This window comes from Hemitrygon akajei, chromosome 25 (assembly GCF_048418815.1).
Source record: "Hemitrygon akajei chromosome 25, sHemAka1.3, whole genome shotgun sequence".
NCBI classification, from domain to species: domain Eukaryota; kingdom Metazoa; phylum Chordata; class Chondrichthyes; order Myliobatiformes; family Dasyatidae; genus Hemitrygon; species Hemitrygon akajei.
This window is the reverse complement of record NC_133148.1, coordinates 31,964,657-31,982,888: the sequence shown is the minus strand read 5'-3', so window position 1 is coordinate 31,982,888 and position 18,232 is coordinate 31,964,657. Positions and strand designations below refer to the sequence as shown.

The 18,232-nt window shown below is 48.6% G+C and overlaps 1 protein-coding gene across 1 annotated transcript in view; it reads left to right on the top strand.

The window, feature by feature from the left end:
• The first annotated feature begins 8,308 nt into the window (after window positions 1-8,308).
• Window positions 8,309-18,232, top strand: part of ech1 (enoyl CoA hydratase 1, peroxisomal) — a 44,298-nt gene continuing 34,374 nt past the window's right edge. Inside the window, exons 1-3 of the mRNA XM_073028875.1 lie at window positions 8,309-8,413; window positions 14,769-14,943; window positions 16,995-17,083. Coding sequence (XP_072884976.1) covers window positions 8,395-8,413; window positions 14,769-14,943; window positions 16,995-17,083 — 283 coding nt within the window. The 5' untranslated portion in view covers window positions 8,309-8,394. The remainder of the gene's footprint in view (window positions 8,414-14,768; window positions 14,944-16,994; window positions 17,084-18,232) is intronic.

Genomic DNA, 18,232 nt, shown 5'->3' with positions numbered 1-18,232 from the left:
CAGGAGACCGTTCATCACTTGAATTGGGGTTACTTTCATAGCATTGTGATTAGTTAGGAGGTACAAGTGATTCTGCAGATGCCGGAAATCTTGAGTGGCACACACAAAATGCTGGAAAAACTCAGGAAGTCGAGCGGCAGCTATGGAGAGAAATGACCAGCCGATGTCCCGGCCCGAGTTTATGTGCCAGGGAAATCCTGGGCAGTTTCTAAAGTAGGCTACATGGTCAGCACAACATTGTGGGCTGAAGGGCCTGTAATGTGCTGTAAATTTCTATGTTCTAAGTACTTCATCAGGCAGGAATAGCAAGGAAGGAGCCAGAAAACATTTCCGAGGCCGATGAGTGTTCTTATAACCATATAACAATTACAGCACAGAAACAGGCCATCTCGGCCCTTCTAGTCCGTGCCGAATGCTTACCCTCACCTAGTCCCACCAACCTGCACTCAGCCCATAACCCTCCATTCCTTTCCTGTCCATATACCTATCCAAATTTTTTTTTAAATGACAATATCGAACCTGCCTCTTGGTTGAGTTCCTGCAGTGTATGTGGCTCAGGTTGTGGATTTGCATCTCCTCCCAACTTAACGGGAGTGTTTGGACTGAGTCTGTCGCGGTTCTTGGATGAATCTTATTGCCCATCGTTTCTCCACAACCCGTGCTCCTACCATCGACCTCCATCACTGGTACCATCCAGCCACCATTGAGCACACCTGCAGGAAAGCAGCATCCATCATCAGGGACCCCTTCCACCCAGGCCGTGCTCTCTTCTCACCGCTGCCATCAAGAAGAAGGGACAGAAGCCTCAGGACTCGCAGCATCAGGTTCAGGAACATTTATTACCCCTCAGCTATTAGACTCTCGAACTAAAGGGATAACTTCACTTGCCCCATCACAAGACAGGAGCAGAAGTAGGCCATTTGGCCCATCGAGTCTGTTCTGCCATTTAATTATGTGCTGATCCAATTCTTCCAGTCATCCCCACTCCCCTGCCTTCACCCTTTGATGCCCTGGCTAATCAAGAACAAACTTCTTCGTTAATCTGGTTCAGGGTGGGCAAGTTCTCCCCATTATCCTCCAGAGGACCAATTTACAACATGTAGAACCCAGTGGAGGGAAGTGCAAGCACTGGGAATTTCAGTGTGCCACTTCAACAAACAAATGCGTCCATGGTCTTCATTGGAGACAAAGAGAACAATTTTTGGCATTAACTTTAGCTTGTCCTGTCTTGGTGAAGCAGGAGTCAGATTGAAGGCTCATTGGAGTCCATAAATCTAGGTTGAGACTGCAGTCCAATACCAAGGGAATGCCAAATCTTCTGAAGTGCTGACTTTTGAGATATTAAGCTGAGGATCTGCTGGCCTTCTCCAGAGATCATTGAAATGTTCCCACAAGCTACGGACTCACTTTCAAAGACTCTTCATCTCTCGTTCTTACTATTTATTGCTTTTTTATTTATGAGTATTATTAACTTATCTTTGTATTTTCACAGTCCGTTGAATTTTTGCGTGTTTGTCCATCTGATTGGGGGCTGTCTTTCATTGATTCAGTTGTGTTCCTTGTATTTACTGAGTATGCCCACAAGAAAACAAATCTCAGGGTCGTATGTGGTGACATGCACGTATGGACTTTATAATAACTTTACTTTGAACTTTGAACCTACACCACGGACAATTTATAGTACCAGAATAACCTCTCACCCAGTATGTCGCTGGAAGGTGGGAGGAAACTCGGGGTCACAAAGAATGTGCAGGCAGTACTCGGACAGCACCCAAGGTCAGGTTCAAAGCCAGGCTGCTGGCGCTGTGAGCTGGCAGATCCAGCTTCTCTGCCGGCCAACGTGCAGCACCATAACTCTGCCTCCTGTACACTTCTCTCCAAGTGTCACACTATCCAATCCAAGGAAATATGTCGTCCTCGTTTGGTATAACTCCTGGAACTCAAACTAATCTCACTAGCTTTGAGCACTTAACTTAGAACATAGAACAGCACAGGAACAGAATCAGGTTTAATATCACTGGCATATGTTTGTTAACTTAGCAGCAACAATACATAATAATATGTAAAAATGTAATTAAATCAGTTACAGTAAGTGTATATATGTGAATTAAGTAGTTAAATTAAAAATAGTGCAAAAACAGAAATCATATAAAAAAGTAGTGAGGTAGTGTTCACAGGTTCTTTGTCCATTCAGAAATCGGATGGCAGAGGGGAAGAAGCTGTTCCTGAATTGGTGAGTGTGTGTGTCTTCAGGCTCCTGTACCTCCTTTCTGAGGAACAAGGAGAGGGCATGTCCTGGGTGATGGGGGTCCTCGATGATGGACGTCGCCTCCCTGAGGAATCGCTGCTTGAAGATGCATTGGATACTAGTACCCATGATGGAGCTCACTAATTTTACAACTTTCTGTACCTTCTTTTGACCAATCGGCCCACAAAGTTGTGCTGAAACAGATAAAAAGCAAATCAAAAACACCCAAACACTAATCCCTCCTACCTACACCATGTCCATATTCCTCCATCTTCCTCACATCCATGTGGCTATCCAAACGTCTCTGCCTCTATACCAGACAGCGCATTCCAGACACTCGCCACTCTCTGAGTAAAACTTACCCCTCACATCCCCCTTTGAACCTATCCCCTCTCACCTTCAGTGCATGCCCTCTGGTATTAGACATTTCAACCCTGGGAAACAGATTTACTCTGTCTACGGCTCTCATGATCTGTCCTCAGCTTCCAGCATTCCAGTGAAGACAACCCAAGTTTGGCCTCTCGTGACAGCACGCACTCTCTAAACCAGGCAGCATCCTGGTGAACCTCTTCTGCACCCTCTCCGAAGCCCCAACACCCTTCCTATAGTGGAGCGACCAGAACTGTGTGCAGTACTCCAGATGTGGCCACACCAGGGTTTTATAAAGTTGCAACACAACCTTTTTGAACTCAATACCTCCACTAACAAAAGCAGAAGCTCGCACCACTACCTTCACAGCACACATCCCAGATATGATAAATAATTGGTTAAATTAGTACCACTAAATTAGATCAAATATCCAGGGGCACTAATATTGACCACCGACAGCTCACTATGCTTGAAAGATATTGCGTGATTTTTTTGTGCAGGGAGAGGGATATTGAGGCCAATATTCTTGTTACGTTTCATGTGGGAGAGGGTTCTTGGATTTGTGAATATCTGGAGAAGAATCCTAGAGTTGTATACGAGGGGTGATTGATAAGTTCGTGGCCTCAGGTAGAAGGAGATGAGTTATACAGCTCTCGTTACATGCACGTGCAGTTCCACTCTTTGAGTGATTATGCAGAAAGTTTGAAGTTAATAACTCATCTCCTTCTACCTTAGGCCACGAACTTATCAATCACCCCTGCTGTGGACACTTTCCGGAGGTCCAAGATCCGTATGCTCCACGACCGCTGGACTTAAGTGTGTAAATGTAGGAGGGGACGATGTTGAAAAATAAATGTGCTAGGTTTTCTAAAATTGACTCCTCCTACCTTAGGCCATGAACTTATCAATCACGCCTTCTACTTTAATAACCTTTGGATCCCTTGAAGAGATCGATTTTCTTTGTATGACCACTTACTTACCCCTCACCCACCGTCCTACCTGCAGATGAATCAGATGAGTGGACATTAAGCTGAGCTCCAGGGGGGTAATAAGGGCCGTGACAGCTGTGCCCAGCACAAGTGGTGCCTGCGAGCTCGATTTCAACGTTCAAGCAAAGTTTTGATCGGATGGTAGCGGTGCGAGGCGATGGGAGAGGGCAGTTTAAACGGCTCAGTATGGGCGAGGTGGGCCGAGGAGCCTGTTTCTGTGCTGTACATTTCTAAGACTTTTAGGAAGCTAGCGAATTAATTCCCCAATACACAAGTAGCCGGGATGCAGAGGAGCCCACGGGAGCAGCAGGGGACTCCCATGATTGATCACAGAAACACCGCACAACACCGGAGATCTGAGATGAACTTCACCGTCAAAGTAAATATATTATCAAAGTACGTACCTGTCAGCATATAGAACCGTGAGATTCATTTTCTTTCGCAGCAGATCCGAAGAAACACAACAGAATCGACGGAAAACGACACAACAAGCAAAGTTCCCTCTAATTTGTAACGACCGGTGTGCATTAAAATCTTGTGCCGTGCGCTTTTTCTGCCCAGTGTGCGCACTGAGTTTTTAAGTGGAAGTAAACCTGAAGCTGTTCTGTGGATTATAAACTATCGAGTCCAGTTTGTTGTTCGTGGTTTAAAATAAATAACACACGTCAATGAAACACGTGCAAGATGCTGGAGGAACTCAGCAGGACAGGCAGCATCTGTGGTAAAGAGCACGGTCGACGTTTCGGGCCGAACCCCCCCTTCGGCACGCCGCTGTGTCTTATTTCTCATAGACTATCCGACAGCGTGTGACATTATCAATCTTTTCACGTTGTCAAAGTTGTTTGAAATGGTCATTAAGCCATTCGGCTTTTAAGTGAACTCGCAGTTCTTCTCGTTTGCTTCTCTGGAATTGGACATGGTGGAATCAACAGGAGGAAATCTGCAGATGCTGGAAATTCAAGCAACACACGCAAAATGCTGGTGGAATGTAGCAGGTCAGGCAGCATCTATAGGGAGAAGCCCTGTCGACGTTTCGGGCCGAGACGCTTCTTCAGGACGTCGACAGTGCTTCTCCCTATAGATGCTGCCTGGCCTGCTGTGTTCCACCAGCATTTTGTGCGTGTTGGTGGAATCAATCATTTCTTCAATAATAACAGTACAGGTAAGCCAGTTCTAAAACCTGCAGGCAAACCCCGCGTTGTCAACACCGTCCGCGTCAGAAACTGGAAAAGGAAACGTGACTGGGTACGATCCCGAAGTCTCCTTAACCCGCCGACGAGGCGGAGGGTGCCAACCTTCTGCGCGCAGTTTGAATTCCTTTGCGAGCGAGTAGCAAGAGATGTGTGTGCGCGCACACTTTAGAGGGAACTTCGCTGACAAAACAAACAAAAAATGGGTAAACAAGCAATGTGCAAGCGAAGACGAACTGTAAGCACGTGCAAAAAGAAATTCAGTAAATAATAATTGAGAACATGAGAAGCAGAGTCCTTGAAAGTGAGTCCATAGGTTGTGGAATCAGTTTAGTGTTGGGGTGAGTGAAGATATCCACGCTTTTCTAAGAGAATACTTAAAGATCTGAGGCGCAAAGGGGCTCGGGAGTCCCTAGGAGTTAATTTGCAGGTTGAGACGGTGGTGAGGAAGACAAATGCAATGTTAGCATTCATTTTGAAAGCAAGGATGTAAATGCGTGGGCGCGGGTCAGACTGCTCTCGGAGTATTGTGGGCACTTTTTGGGTCTCTTATCAAAGCGACGGTGGCATTGGAGAGAGTCCGGGGGAGGTTCATGGGAATGAGTGTAGGAGAGAAAGGGTTAACGTACGATCCTGGCCGCTACTGTCATACGTGGCTTGCGGCCGGCAGTGTGTGGAGTCGAAGGACTGTGCGTGGGCCCCAAAGCGCCACGCTATCCCCGGTGCTGCGAGGGTTGAGGCTGGCCCCCTGCTGCCGCGCAAAGCCCCAGTCGGCTGGACATCGCCACACTACCTGTCCTTCATGTGAGAAGTTCTTCCAGACCAATACTTCTGACCACAAGCGCATCAGGCAGTGGTCGGCATGGAATACCGCAAGGGGACCGCTTGGTGGATGGGGAAGCTGCCCGTGTAAATTCTCCGAATGCCTCACTGAAAGCTTGCTTGGCTGGCAGTGGTGGATGGAGGGTAGGGTACAGTCAGATCCTTCCTGCACGGTCGGAACATCAGTCCCAGCAAGCGCCGTTCCGGGATACCTGCGCCGGGGACGAGCCTGTGGCTCGCCTCTCTGTGCGCTTGACGCTGTCCGACTTGTCGAAACCTTGCATGGGGATTATGCTGCCCTACCCGCCGAGTTCCTCCAGCAGACCATCTGCCTGCTGACTGAAGGTGGGTCGACCTCCATTCCGGCGTCCTACCCATGATGTTGGTGAATTTTCTGTGATACGGTGACAGATGCTGGTGAGAGTTCAGTGATACGACAGATGTTGGTGAATTTTCTGTGATACGGTGACAGATGCTGGTGAGGGTTCAGTGATACTGTGACAGATACTGTACCGGGAGGGTTCACTGATACAGTGAGACACTCTGACACTCTGAGACAGACTGGCAGGCCCTCTGTGAGCCACATCGAGAGGACATTGATGGGCTCACTGAGTGCAACACTGGTTACATCAACTTCTGTGTGGACTGTAATGTCACGGCAAGAACTGTCCTTTGTTATTCAAATAACAAGCCATGGCTAACAAAGGACATTAAGGACATCCTGAACGCTAAAAAGAGGGCGTTTAGAGATGGAAATAGGGAGGAGCTGAGGACCTGAAAGCCAAGATCTGGGAGGCTAAAGACAGGTATAGGAGGAAGCTTGAGTGGAAACTCCAGCAGAACAACATGAGAGAGGCCTGGAGTGGGATGAGGACCATCACTGGGTTCCGGCAAACCAGCAACAGAGGAGCTGAAGGCAGTGTGGACAGGGCCAACGAACTTAACCTGTTCTTCAACAGATTTGACACATGATTCATCTGTTGTCGGCCCCCAACCAACACATACTCCACTCTCCCCTCCTACCCCTCCTCACAGCCCCCCACTCCCCCCCGCTCTCGTGACTACATCCCTCCCTCACCTGAAACCACCACGGTGGGCTTCACAGCTGAACAGGTGAGAAGACAGCTGAAACGTCTCCACCCAAGCAAGGCTGCAGGCCCGGATGGTGTCAGCCCCAGGGTGCTCAAAGCCTGTGCCCCCCAGCTATGTGGAGTACTTCACCATGTCTTTAACCTGAGCCTGAGTCTCCAGAGGGTTCCTGTGCTGTGGAAGACGTCCTGCCTCGTCCCTGTACCGAAGACGCCGCACCCCAGTGTCTCCAATGACTACAGACCGGTGGCATTGACCTCCCACATCATGAAGACCCTGGAGAGACTTGTTCTAGAGCAGCTCCAGCCTATGGTTAGGCCACACTTAGACCCCCTCCAGTTCGCCTACCAGCCCTGACTAGGAGTTGAGGATGCCATCGTCTACCTGCTGAACCGTGTCTACGCCCACCTGGATAAGCTGGCGAGCACTGTGAGGGTCATGTTTTTGACTTCTCCAGTGCGTTCAACACCATCCGCCCTGCTCTGCTGGGTGAGACACTGACAGTGATGCAGGTGGATACTTCCCTGGTGTCGTGGATTATTGATTACCTGACTGGCAGACCACAGTACGTGCGCTTGCAACACTGAGTGTCAGACAGAGTGGTCAGCAGCACTGGGGCTCCACAGGGGACTGTCCTGTCTCCCTTTCTCTTCACCATTTACACCTCGGACTTCAACTACTGCACAGAGTCTTGCCATCTCCAGAAGTTTTCTGATGACTCTGCCATAGTTGGATGCATCAGCAAGGGAGATGAGGCTGAGTACAGGGCGACGGTGGGAAACTTTGTCACACGGTGTGAGCGGAATCATCTGCAGCTTAATGTGAAAAAGACTAAGGAGCTGGTGGTGGACCTGAGGAGGGCTAAGGCACCGGTGACCCCTGTTTCCATCCAAGGGGTCAGTCTGGACATGGTGAAGGATTACAATTACCTGGGGATATGAATGGACAATAAACTGGACTGGTCAAAGAACACTGAGGCTGTCTACAAGAAGGGTCAGAGCCATCTCTATTTCCTGAGGAGACTGAGGTCCTTTAACATCTGCCGGACGACACTGATGATGTTCTATGAGTCTGTGGTGGCCAGTGCTATCATGTTTGCTGTTGTGTGCTGGGGCAGCAGGCTGAGGATGGCAGACACCAACAGAATCAACAAACTCATTCGTAAGGCCAGTGATGTTGTGGGGGTGGAACTGGACTCTCTGACGGTGGTGTCTGAAAAGAGGATGCTGTCCAAGTTGCATGCCATCCTGGACAATGTCTCCCATCCACTCCATAATGTACTGGTTAGGCACAGGAGTACATTCAGCCAGAGACTCATTCCACCGAGATGCAACACTGAGCGTCATAGGAAGTCATTCCTACCTGTGGCCATCAAACTTTACAACTCCTCCCTCGGAGTGTCAGACACCCTGAGCCAATAGGCTGGTCCTGGACTAATTTCCACTTGACATAATGTACGCATTATTATTTAATTATTTATGGTTTTATATTGCTATATTTCTTGGTTGGTGTGACTGTAACGAAACCCAATTTCCCTCGGGATCAATAAAGTATGTCTGTCTGGTGATGGGAGGTGGGTCGGCGTAGCTGCAGTGACCAGCGGCCGTCACTAGGTGGCTCTGCGCCGCGGTAGCGTGTGTCACCGCTGGGCGGCGCTGCGGCCGCAGTGAGTGTCGGGGCCGAGCTGATGGCCGCGGGAGTTGTTCGTGAGTGTCCGGGGGAGAGTGATCGGGGCCGGGGCCGGGGCCGGGGCCGGGGCCGGGATCGGGATTATACCCGTGTCCGGGGGTCGGTGACAGGGACGGTGGGGTGGAGAGAGACCGGGGAAGGGGGAGGAGGCGGACTTTCCGGGACCTAATCCTGGCAGAGGAAGCACTTTGAACGCCCGGATGGCCCCGCGCTGCTACCGGGAGCAGAGGGCATGAGGCACCGGGATTAAACCCCTTCTGGGGGACATTACCGACCCCCACTTGGGTAAATCCCCAGGTATAAACTTTATCCCTGGTTATAACCTGCATTTGGGGCAAATCCCCGGGTATAACCTGCAATTGGGGTAAATCCCGGGGTATAACCTGTAACTGGGGTAAACGGGTAGAACCTGATCTGGGGCAAATCGCGTGGTATAACCTGCATCTGGGGTAAATCCCAGTGTATAACCTGCATCTGGGGTAAATCCCGGGTTATAACCTGAGCTGGGGCAAATCCCCGGGTATAAATATTGGTGGTAAAGTCCTGGGTGCAAGTTAAATCAGCTGGGATTTTCAAACTGGGACTTTAATAAAAATCTGGTTAGGCCACGTCTGGAAGATTACAAATGACATGACAGCCTGTGATGTAGTGCTGACCTTTTAAACTATTCCAATTAGATCTAACCTTTCCCTCCCACATAGACCACCATTTTTCTTTCACCCGTCTGCCTCTCAAAGAGTCTCCCTCAATGTTCCTCATATATCTGCCTCTGGCACAACCCCTACCAGCGGGTTCCACACATCTACCATTCTCTGTGTTTAAAAAAATCCTACTCCTGACACCTATACTTTGCTCCAATCACCTTAAAATTATGTCCCCTTTGATTGGCCATTTTAACCCTGGGGAAAATACGCTGGCTGTCCACTCTATCAATGCTGTTTATCATCTTGTGCATCTCTATCAAATTACCTCTGTCCCTCCTTTGCTCCAAAGAGAAAAACCTTAGCTCCCTCGACCTTTCCTCATAAAACATGCTCTGTAATCCAGATGGCATTGTGGTAAATCTCCTCGTCACCCTCTCTAAGGCTTCCACATCCTTCCTGTAATGAGGCGACCAGAACTGAGCACAGTACTCCAAGCGTGGTCTAACCAGAGTTTTATAGAGCTGCAACATTACCTCTTGAACTCAATCCCCCAACTAATGAAGTCAAGTCAAGTTTATTGTCTTTTAACTCCAATATGTAGATATTGTATACAACATATTAGATTTACAAGGATGTTGCCTGGATTGGGGAGCGTGCCTTAGGAGAATAGGTTGGGTGATCTTGGCCTTTTCTCCTCGGAGCGACAGAGGATGAGAGGTGACCTGATAGAGATGTGTAAGATGATGAGAGGCATTGATCGTGTGGATAACCAGAGGCTTTTTCCCAGGGCTGAAATGGCTAACACGAGGGGGCATAGTTTTAAGGTGCTTAGAAGTGGGTACAAGGGGGATATCAGAGGTAAGTTTTTCATACAGAGTGATGGGTGTGTGGAATGCATTGCCAGCGAAGGTGGTAGAGGCAAGTACAATAGGATCTTTTAAGCCTTTTTAAGGCTTTCCAAAGACTGAGGAAAGTCCATCTCCCACCCCCCCCATCCTCATCACATTCTACAGGGGTTGTGTTGAGAGCAACCTGAGCAGTTCGGAAATTGCACCATCTCGGATCCCAAGACCCTGCAGCGGATAGTGAGGTCAGCTGAGAAGATCATCGGGGTCTCTCTTCCCACCATCACGGACATTTACACTACACGCTGCATCCGCAAAGCAAACAGCATTATGAAGGACCCACGCACCCCTCATACAAACTCTTCTCCCTCCTGCCGTCTGGGAAAAGGCTCCGAAGCATTCGGGCTGTCACGACCAGACTATGTAACAGTTTCTTCCCCCAAGCTATCAGACTCCTCAATACCCAGAGTCTGGACCTTGCTGCCCTATTGTTCTGTTTATTATTTATTGTAAATGCCTGCACTGTTTTTGTGCACTTTATGCAGTCTTGTGTAGGTCTGTAATCTAGTGTAGCTTTCTCTGTGTTGGTGTTTTTTTTATGTAGTTCAGTCTAGTTTTTTGTACTGTGTCATGTAACACCATGGTCCTGAAAAATGTTGTCTCATTTTTACTGTGTACTGTACCAGCAGTTATGGTCGAAATGACAATAAAAGTGACTTGCCTTGACTTGACTTAAGGGACTCTACATGGAGCTTAGAGAACTAGAGGACTATGAGGTAGGGTAATTCTAGGCAGTTTCTAGAGTAGGTTACATGATCAGCACAACATTAGGGGCCAAAGGGCCTGTAATGTGCTGTAGATTTTCTGTATTTCTCTATAACATATATAATCATATAATGTATTTAGAAATGAGAACAACATTTCTCCGAACCAGTGTGTAAAACACGTTAGTACACGCACCAGAGAGTAATCTATAAGAGTAAGAATAAAATCTACAGAACTACACCATGTGCCTTCTTAACCGCACTACCAACTTGCGTGGCAGCTTTGAGGGATCGACGGACGTGGATCCCAAGATCCCTCAAATTGCATTCAGTTTTGGTTGCCCCCATTATAGGAAGGCTGCAGAAGAGTTGGACCTTGGTTAAGGGGTTTGTGGTGCCCGGTGAGGTTGGAGACGCTTGGGTTTCCCTCTCTGGAGCAGCAGAGGCTGGGAGGAGACCTGGTAGAAGTTTACAATATTATGAAAGGCACAGATAGACTCATAGGAAGTAGGAGCAGGAGTAGATCTCCCGTCCTGTCAAGCCTGTTTCACCATCCGACAAAACCATGACTGGTCTGACCTCGGACTCAGTTCGACCTACCTGCCTTTTCAGAGTTTGCTGAGATTTGACGTGACATCTAAAACTTTGACAAACTTCCATAGATGTGTAGTGGAGGGCGTATTGACTGGCTGCATCACAGCCTGGGATGGGAACACCAGTGCCCTTGAGCGGAAGTTCTTACAAAAAGTAGCCCGGTCCATCACAAGAAAAGCCCTCCCAGCCATTGAGCACACATCCACACGAAACGCCATCATAGGAAAGCAGCGTCCATCATCGGAGATCCCCAACACCCTACCTTCAGGTTAAGGTACAGGAGCCCCAGGACTCGCACCACCAGGTTCAGGGACGGTTGCTACCCCTCAACCATCAGGCTCTTGAGCCAAAGGGATAACCGCACTCACTTGCCCCATCATTGAAATGTTCCTACAACTAATGATCTCACTTTAAGGACTCTTTAATCTCATGCTCTCGTTATTTATTGCTATTTATTTATATTTGCATTTGCGCAGTTTGTTGTCTTCTGCACTCTGGTTGATCTTTCATTGATCCTGTTACAGTTACTATTCTATAGATTTGCTGAGTAATCCCGCAGGAAAATGAATCTCAGGGTTGCTTATGGTGAGATGTATGTACTTTGCTAATAAAATTTACTTTGAACTTTCCCCCGTAACTTGAATGCACTGCCCGAGATGGTCGTGGAGGCAGATCTATCCTGGGCCCGGCATCTTGATGCGATTACAAAGAATTTCATTAGGAGTCTGAGGAAATTTGATTTGTCATCAAGGACACTCGCAAATTTCTACAGATGTACCTGGAGAGCGTCCTAACTGACTGCATCACCGTCTGGCATGGTTAGCTAGAGCACAGGATCGAGATAAGCTGCAGAAAGTTGCAAGCTCACTCAGCTCTATCACGGGCACTAGTCTCCCCAGCATCCAGGACATCTTCAAAAGGCGATGCCTCAAAAACGTGGCATCCATCATTAATGACCCAGGACGTGCCCTCTTCTCATTGCTACCATTAGGGAGGAGGTTCAGAAACCTGAAGACACACACTCAGCGATTCAGGAACAGCTTCTTCCCCTCTGCCGTCCAATTCCTAAATGGACACCGAACCCATGAGCACCACCTCAGAATATATATTTATTATTTCTGATTCTAATTTATGTTGTTGTTATATATCGCACTGTACTGCTGCTGCTGAACAACAAATTTCACGACATATGCCAGTGGTATTGAACGTGATTCTGATTCGGAGATGCTATAGTGTGAATACGATTCGAAGCCAGCCGGCTCCTTGCGTACTTCCCATCCGTGCTGGGTTGAATGTTGAGCTAGCAACTAGGCCTCGTAAAAAAAAAAACCACCCACAGACAAATGCTAAAGAACAGCAGGATTGCCGCTCGACGCGCCACAAAGCGTGGAGAGGACCTAAAAAGAATTCCAACTCTGCAATCCCCTGGATCCCCCGCCCGATATTCGAGTGACACAACTTTGGGCAGAGATCCGTTCTGTAAACAGGCAGATGGGAGGAGAGGGCCCGTTAACCTGCAGAGTGCTGTCCCTGACGAGTTAGAATCTGTTCGGTAATCTGATGGCAGAGGGGAAGAAGCTGTTCTTAAAATGCTGAGTGTGTGTCTTTAGGGGCAATCTCTTCCCCTCCGCCATCAGAGTACTGTACAGATGGGAGAAGTTAACCCACACAGTGCTGTCCCTGATGAGTTAAAGAAACCGATCTTCTTCAGATTTGCCCGAGACGATACTGTAATATTTAGTGACCCCAGTCATTTTCAGAGAACTCAGTACAGGAGCAGGCCCTTCTGCTCATCATATCTGTGCTGACCGTGATGCCAAACAAAATAATCCCTTCTGCCTACCTCATGCCCTGCACACTCACGTGCTTGGCTAAAGAAAATCTCTGTCATGATAATCTGCTTCCATCTCAACTCCTGGTAGCCAGTTCCATGCACCTACCACTCTCTGTGTAACAAAGAGACTGCCTCACACGTCTCCTCCGATTTACTCCCACCCCCCTCCTCACCTTATATGCATCTGCTCTGGTATTTGATGTTTTTACCTTGAGAAATACCTAAAATGCATCTCAAAGTCTCAAAGAATGTACAACCTTGAGATTTGTCTGCTTACAGGCAGCCTCCAAGCAAGAATCCCGAAAGGACCCAATTAAAAAAAATATATAAAGACCGACACTCGATGTGCAGAGAAAGGGGAAAAAGAAACACAAATTATCCAACAACATTCTGAATCAAAAAGAGTCCTTCGATCCAAACCTTCCCCAGTATTTGACATTTCTACTCAGAAATAGACTCTGTCTACACTATCCCTCCTCATCTTATCAGGTCTGACGCTCAGGAGAAAACAACCTAATTTTGTCCCACTTTTCCTTGTAGCTCACGTCCTCAAGTCCAGACAGCATCCTAGTGAACCTCTCTTAATCCTCTACGTCCTGTAACTGTACACAGTGGTTTGGTCGTTAATTGCAGTCTCGTATGACGTGGGCGGTCACGGTCGCTCCATGACCGTGTTTGTTTTCGGCAAATTTTTTCCACAGAAGCGGTTTGCCATTGTCTTCTTCTGGGGCAGTGTCTTTACAAGACGGGTGACCCCCCAGCCATTATCAGTACTCTTCAGAGATTGTCGGCCTGGTGTCAGTGGTCGCATAACCAGGACTTGTGATCTCGTACGACTATCCACCACCTGCTCCCATGGGTTCACAGGATCCTGGTCGGGGGCTAAGCAGGTGCTACACCTTGCCCAAGAGTGACCTGCAGGCTAGTGGAGGGAAGGAGTGCCTTATACCTCCTTTGGTAGAGGCGTATCTCCATCCCCTACTCAGTACTCCAAGTGGGACGGGGAGAACTTCAGATTTGACTAGTTCCACGGGCAGTGGGCCTCGAGAAGGGAGCAGACTGTGATCTTCCTGACTGGTAGATTTCTCTCAGCTCTGAATCCTGGCTCCTCAGCTCAATTCCCCGGAAGCATTTTCAGTCCTGACTCCCAACAGTTATCTGTTTATTTATCGAGATACAATGCCGAACAGGCTCTTCGGTGCCTTGGAGCTGTGCCGCCCGGCGGCCCCCGATTTAACCTAATCATGAGTCTTTGGACTGTGGGAGGAAACCCATGCGGTCACGGGTGAGAACGTACAAACTTGCTTATGGAGGGCGTCGGAATTGAACTCTCGACCCGGACACCCCGAGCTGTGGTGGCGGGGCTCAGAGGGCCACCTGTTCCTCAGTAAATAAATTCTGACAGCCTTCCCGCAGTGCTCCAGTTCCCTCCCACCGTCCAAAGATGTACTGGTCGGAAGGTTAGTGGGTGTGTTAGGGTTAATTAAGGGTGGTCGCGGGCGCTGGGTGGAGCAGCTCGAAGGACCAGAAAGGTCAATTTCACGATGGAATGCTAAATAATTAAAAGTAAATAATGTCAAATAATAATAAATAGTGTCAGACAGTGGGGAGAGTCGGTGGCCTTAAATTCCAGTGCGTTAACATTTGTCCCATTCTGCTCTCTCTCTCTCTCTCTCCTTTATAATCTGCAGGCAGACTATCGGGGGCTCTGCAAGGGTGGGTGCGGAGCATGTCGGCGGAGGCTCGGAATGCAGCGCCCTCGTACAAGTTCGAGAGCCTGCGCGTGATGGGGGTGAGGGACAGCGTGCTGCACGTGGAACTGAACAGGCCTGAGAAGAGGAACGCGATGAACAGAACCCTTTGGAGGTTGCCTTCCATCTACTGCTCTGTGTTTGAGGAATCGGGTCTGGGCACCTGCTGCCTAAAGTGACGTCAGTGTAATCCATAAGACGCGGGAGCAGGTTTAGGCCATTCAGCCCATCAGATCTGCCCTGTCATTCAACCATCACTGATTTCCTTCTCCCTGTAACCCTTAAACTGCCTTATCAATCAAAAAAAAATCTATCGAACCTTGTCTTAAATACTCCCAGTGACTTCCTCCATTGTTCTGTGTGGCAACAAATTCCGTAGATTCATCACTGTCTGGCTGAAGAAAATTCCTCATAATTTGGTCCTGCTCGAATTGAATTGATTTGACTTGGCTTGATTTGAATTGACTTGACTTGAATTGAATTTACCTGAATTGACTTGAATTGATTTGAATTGACTTGACTTGATTACTTACATCCTTCATATACATGAGGAGTAAAAATCTTTACATTACATCTCCGTCCAAATGTGCAAAGTGACTTAGGTGTAGCACTGACCCTCTTACTGTTTATAGAACCTCGATGTAGTGCCAGCCACTCACTGCTACGGGTCCTTGATGTAGACCAGATTATTGTTTAAAGGGATCTCCGCAACAATGGCCTTTCACTGCCATCGGCAGCTTGCCGAGTGTTGATTATCTCCCGTTTTATTGTGCTCTCATTGTAACACTAGTTGCACACTTCTTAACGGGACCTCGTGCGCTACCTGTGCAAAGGGCACTCCTTGAATCGCTGGTTGAAAGCACCTTCCTCAGCCAGCAGGGATGACCTCTTCTCAGCGTTCTTTTATCGGTCGGCATACAGCTTGGAACAGGCCCTTCTGGCCCTTTGAACTGTGCTGCCCAGCAGTCCCCCAATTTAATGCTAGCCCAATTCACCTACCAAGTGAAACCGGAGCACCTGGAGGAAACCCAGGTAGTCATGGGGGAGAACGTACAAATCCTTACAAGCAGCAGCAGGGATCGAACCCGGGTCACCTGTACTATCAAGTGTTATGCTACCCCCCCGCCAGTCTAATCATGGGACAATTTACAACGACCAGTTAACTTGCTAACCGATAGGTATGTCTTTGGACCTGCTCTCCCCTTCCCCCTCCTCCCCACTCTCTCCCTCTCTTTCACACACACTTATTCTCTCTTTCTCTCTCTCTCTCACTCAATCTCACTCACTCACTCTATCTCTCTCTCACTCATTCACTCACTCTATCTCACTCACTCACTCTATCACTCTCTCTCTCACACTCTATCTCTCTCTCACTCAATCTCACTCTCACTCTCTCTCAATCTCTCACTCACTCACTATCTCTCTCTCACTCTCGCTCTATCTCTCACTCACTCTCACTCTCTCTCTTACTCACTCTATCTCTCTCTCACTCTCGCTCTACCTCTCACTCACTCTCTCTCACTCTCTCTCTCACTCACTCTATCTCTCTCTCACTCACTCTATCTCTCTCACTCTCGCTCTATCTCTCACTCACTCTCTCTCTCACTCTATGTCTCACTCACTCACTCTATCTCTATCTCTCACTCACTCTCTCTCACTCTCTCACTCACTCTATCTCTCTCTCACTCACTCTATATCTCTCTCTCACTCTTGCTCTATCTCTCACTCACTCTCTCTCTCTCACTCAATCTCTCACTCACTCACTCTCTCTCACTCTCACTCTCTCTCACTCAATCTCTCACTCTCTCTCTTACTCACTATCTCTCAGTCACTCTATATCTCACTCACTCACTCTCTGTCTCTCACTCTCTCTTATACAAACGAGGGAGAGAGAGGTACCACTCCTGCCACGTCGGGAGTGGAGACTGACGGTTCGCTCTTCCGGTGCTACAGTCTGCAGCGTCGCTTTTTATTTCAACTTTCTCCGACTTGAGAACTGGCGGCACTGTCGTCATTTTAAGTCAGAGTAGGTTATAAAGGTCAGCACAACATTGTGGGCTGTGGGACCTGTACCATGCTGTAGTGTTCCATGGCTGAAATCACTCAAGGTCTTTTCCATCAGTCATTGGAAGTGAAAGCCCTAACAACGTTGTCTTGATCCAACAGAGAGATGGTGGAATGCTTCACTCAAGTAGCCCAGGACAGGGATTGCAGAGTCGTCGTGATATCAGGAGCTGGTCCAATATTCTCCGCAGGTAAGCGTGACCTTAGTCACTGTACAAGATACAGTGCAGGCTGTGTGAAAGTCCATGTTTATGTTGACCATGGTATGCCCAGATTGATGGGCTGAGTGACTTTAATTGTGACTAAATACATTATTCCTAGGCCGGCTGGTGGCGTAGTGGCATCAGCGCCGGACTTTGGAGCGAAGGCTCCCGAGTTCGAATCCGGCCGGCTCCAAAAACCCGGAGAGGGACGGGCTCCGCCAGGTTTCAGGTGCCCAGGACACGCCGTACGATGAGCAATCGCCAAAAAAGCTTGTCACGACGGCGCCCCGACGACTCCGCCAGGCGTTAAGGGTGCACGCAAACACATAATTCAGGCTCCATTACTTACTGCCCGTTACACCGCTGGCATTTAGTGCAGCAATGAAGGTCCTCCATCTCTGCCTGTCCTTGACTATCTTCTCTATTGTGCCCCAGGCGTGGTTCAGGGTCCTCACTTCTGCCTCTACGCCACGGCGCCAAGTTGTCTTTGGTGGGCTGCGTTTCCTCCGCCCTTCAGGGGTCCAATGCCGTGCTTGATGATGGAATTGGCCTTTCGTCTCATCATGTGCTTGGTCTTGGCGGTGTTCAGGGCTTCCTTCATCGTGTCAGTAGCTTCCTCTGGATTTTCGCTACTGTCAGCCATGCAAGTCCCGGGTGGAGACTCAGGAATACCGTCACACTCAGATGTAGAAGGATTCTCCATCGCTGTTTCCATAACAATTTTGTTTTTGACCTGTCGGGGATGTTCACCCTGAGCTGAACCCCCAAACCTGGAGGACCGGTGGACCACTCTTAGTCTGGCCTTTACCCTTTGACCTGTTTGGCATGGGTGACCCTACCAAGAGCTAAAGTATAAAGCCCTGACTCCAACCACCGTAGCTCTCCGGGTCATTGAGGCACACGAGCCTCCAAACCCTACGACCTCTTGGAGGTCAGGCTCCATTATCACCCAACTGCAAAATGTGGTTTCATTCCTTGATGTGGATGTTCTGTACGCTGGGTAACAAAGTGTGTGTCACCCACTTTGAGTCATGGGGCTCTACAGCACAGAAACAGGCCCTTCAGCCCATCTAGTCCGTGCCAAGCTATCATTCTGCCTAGTCCCAATAACCCACACCTGGACCATAGCCCTTCATA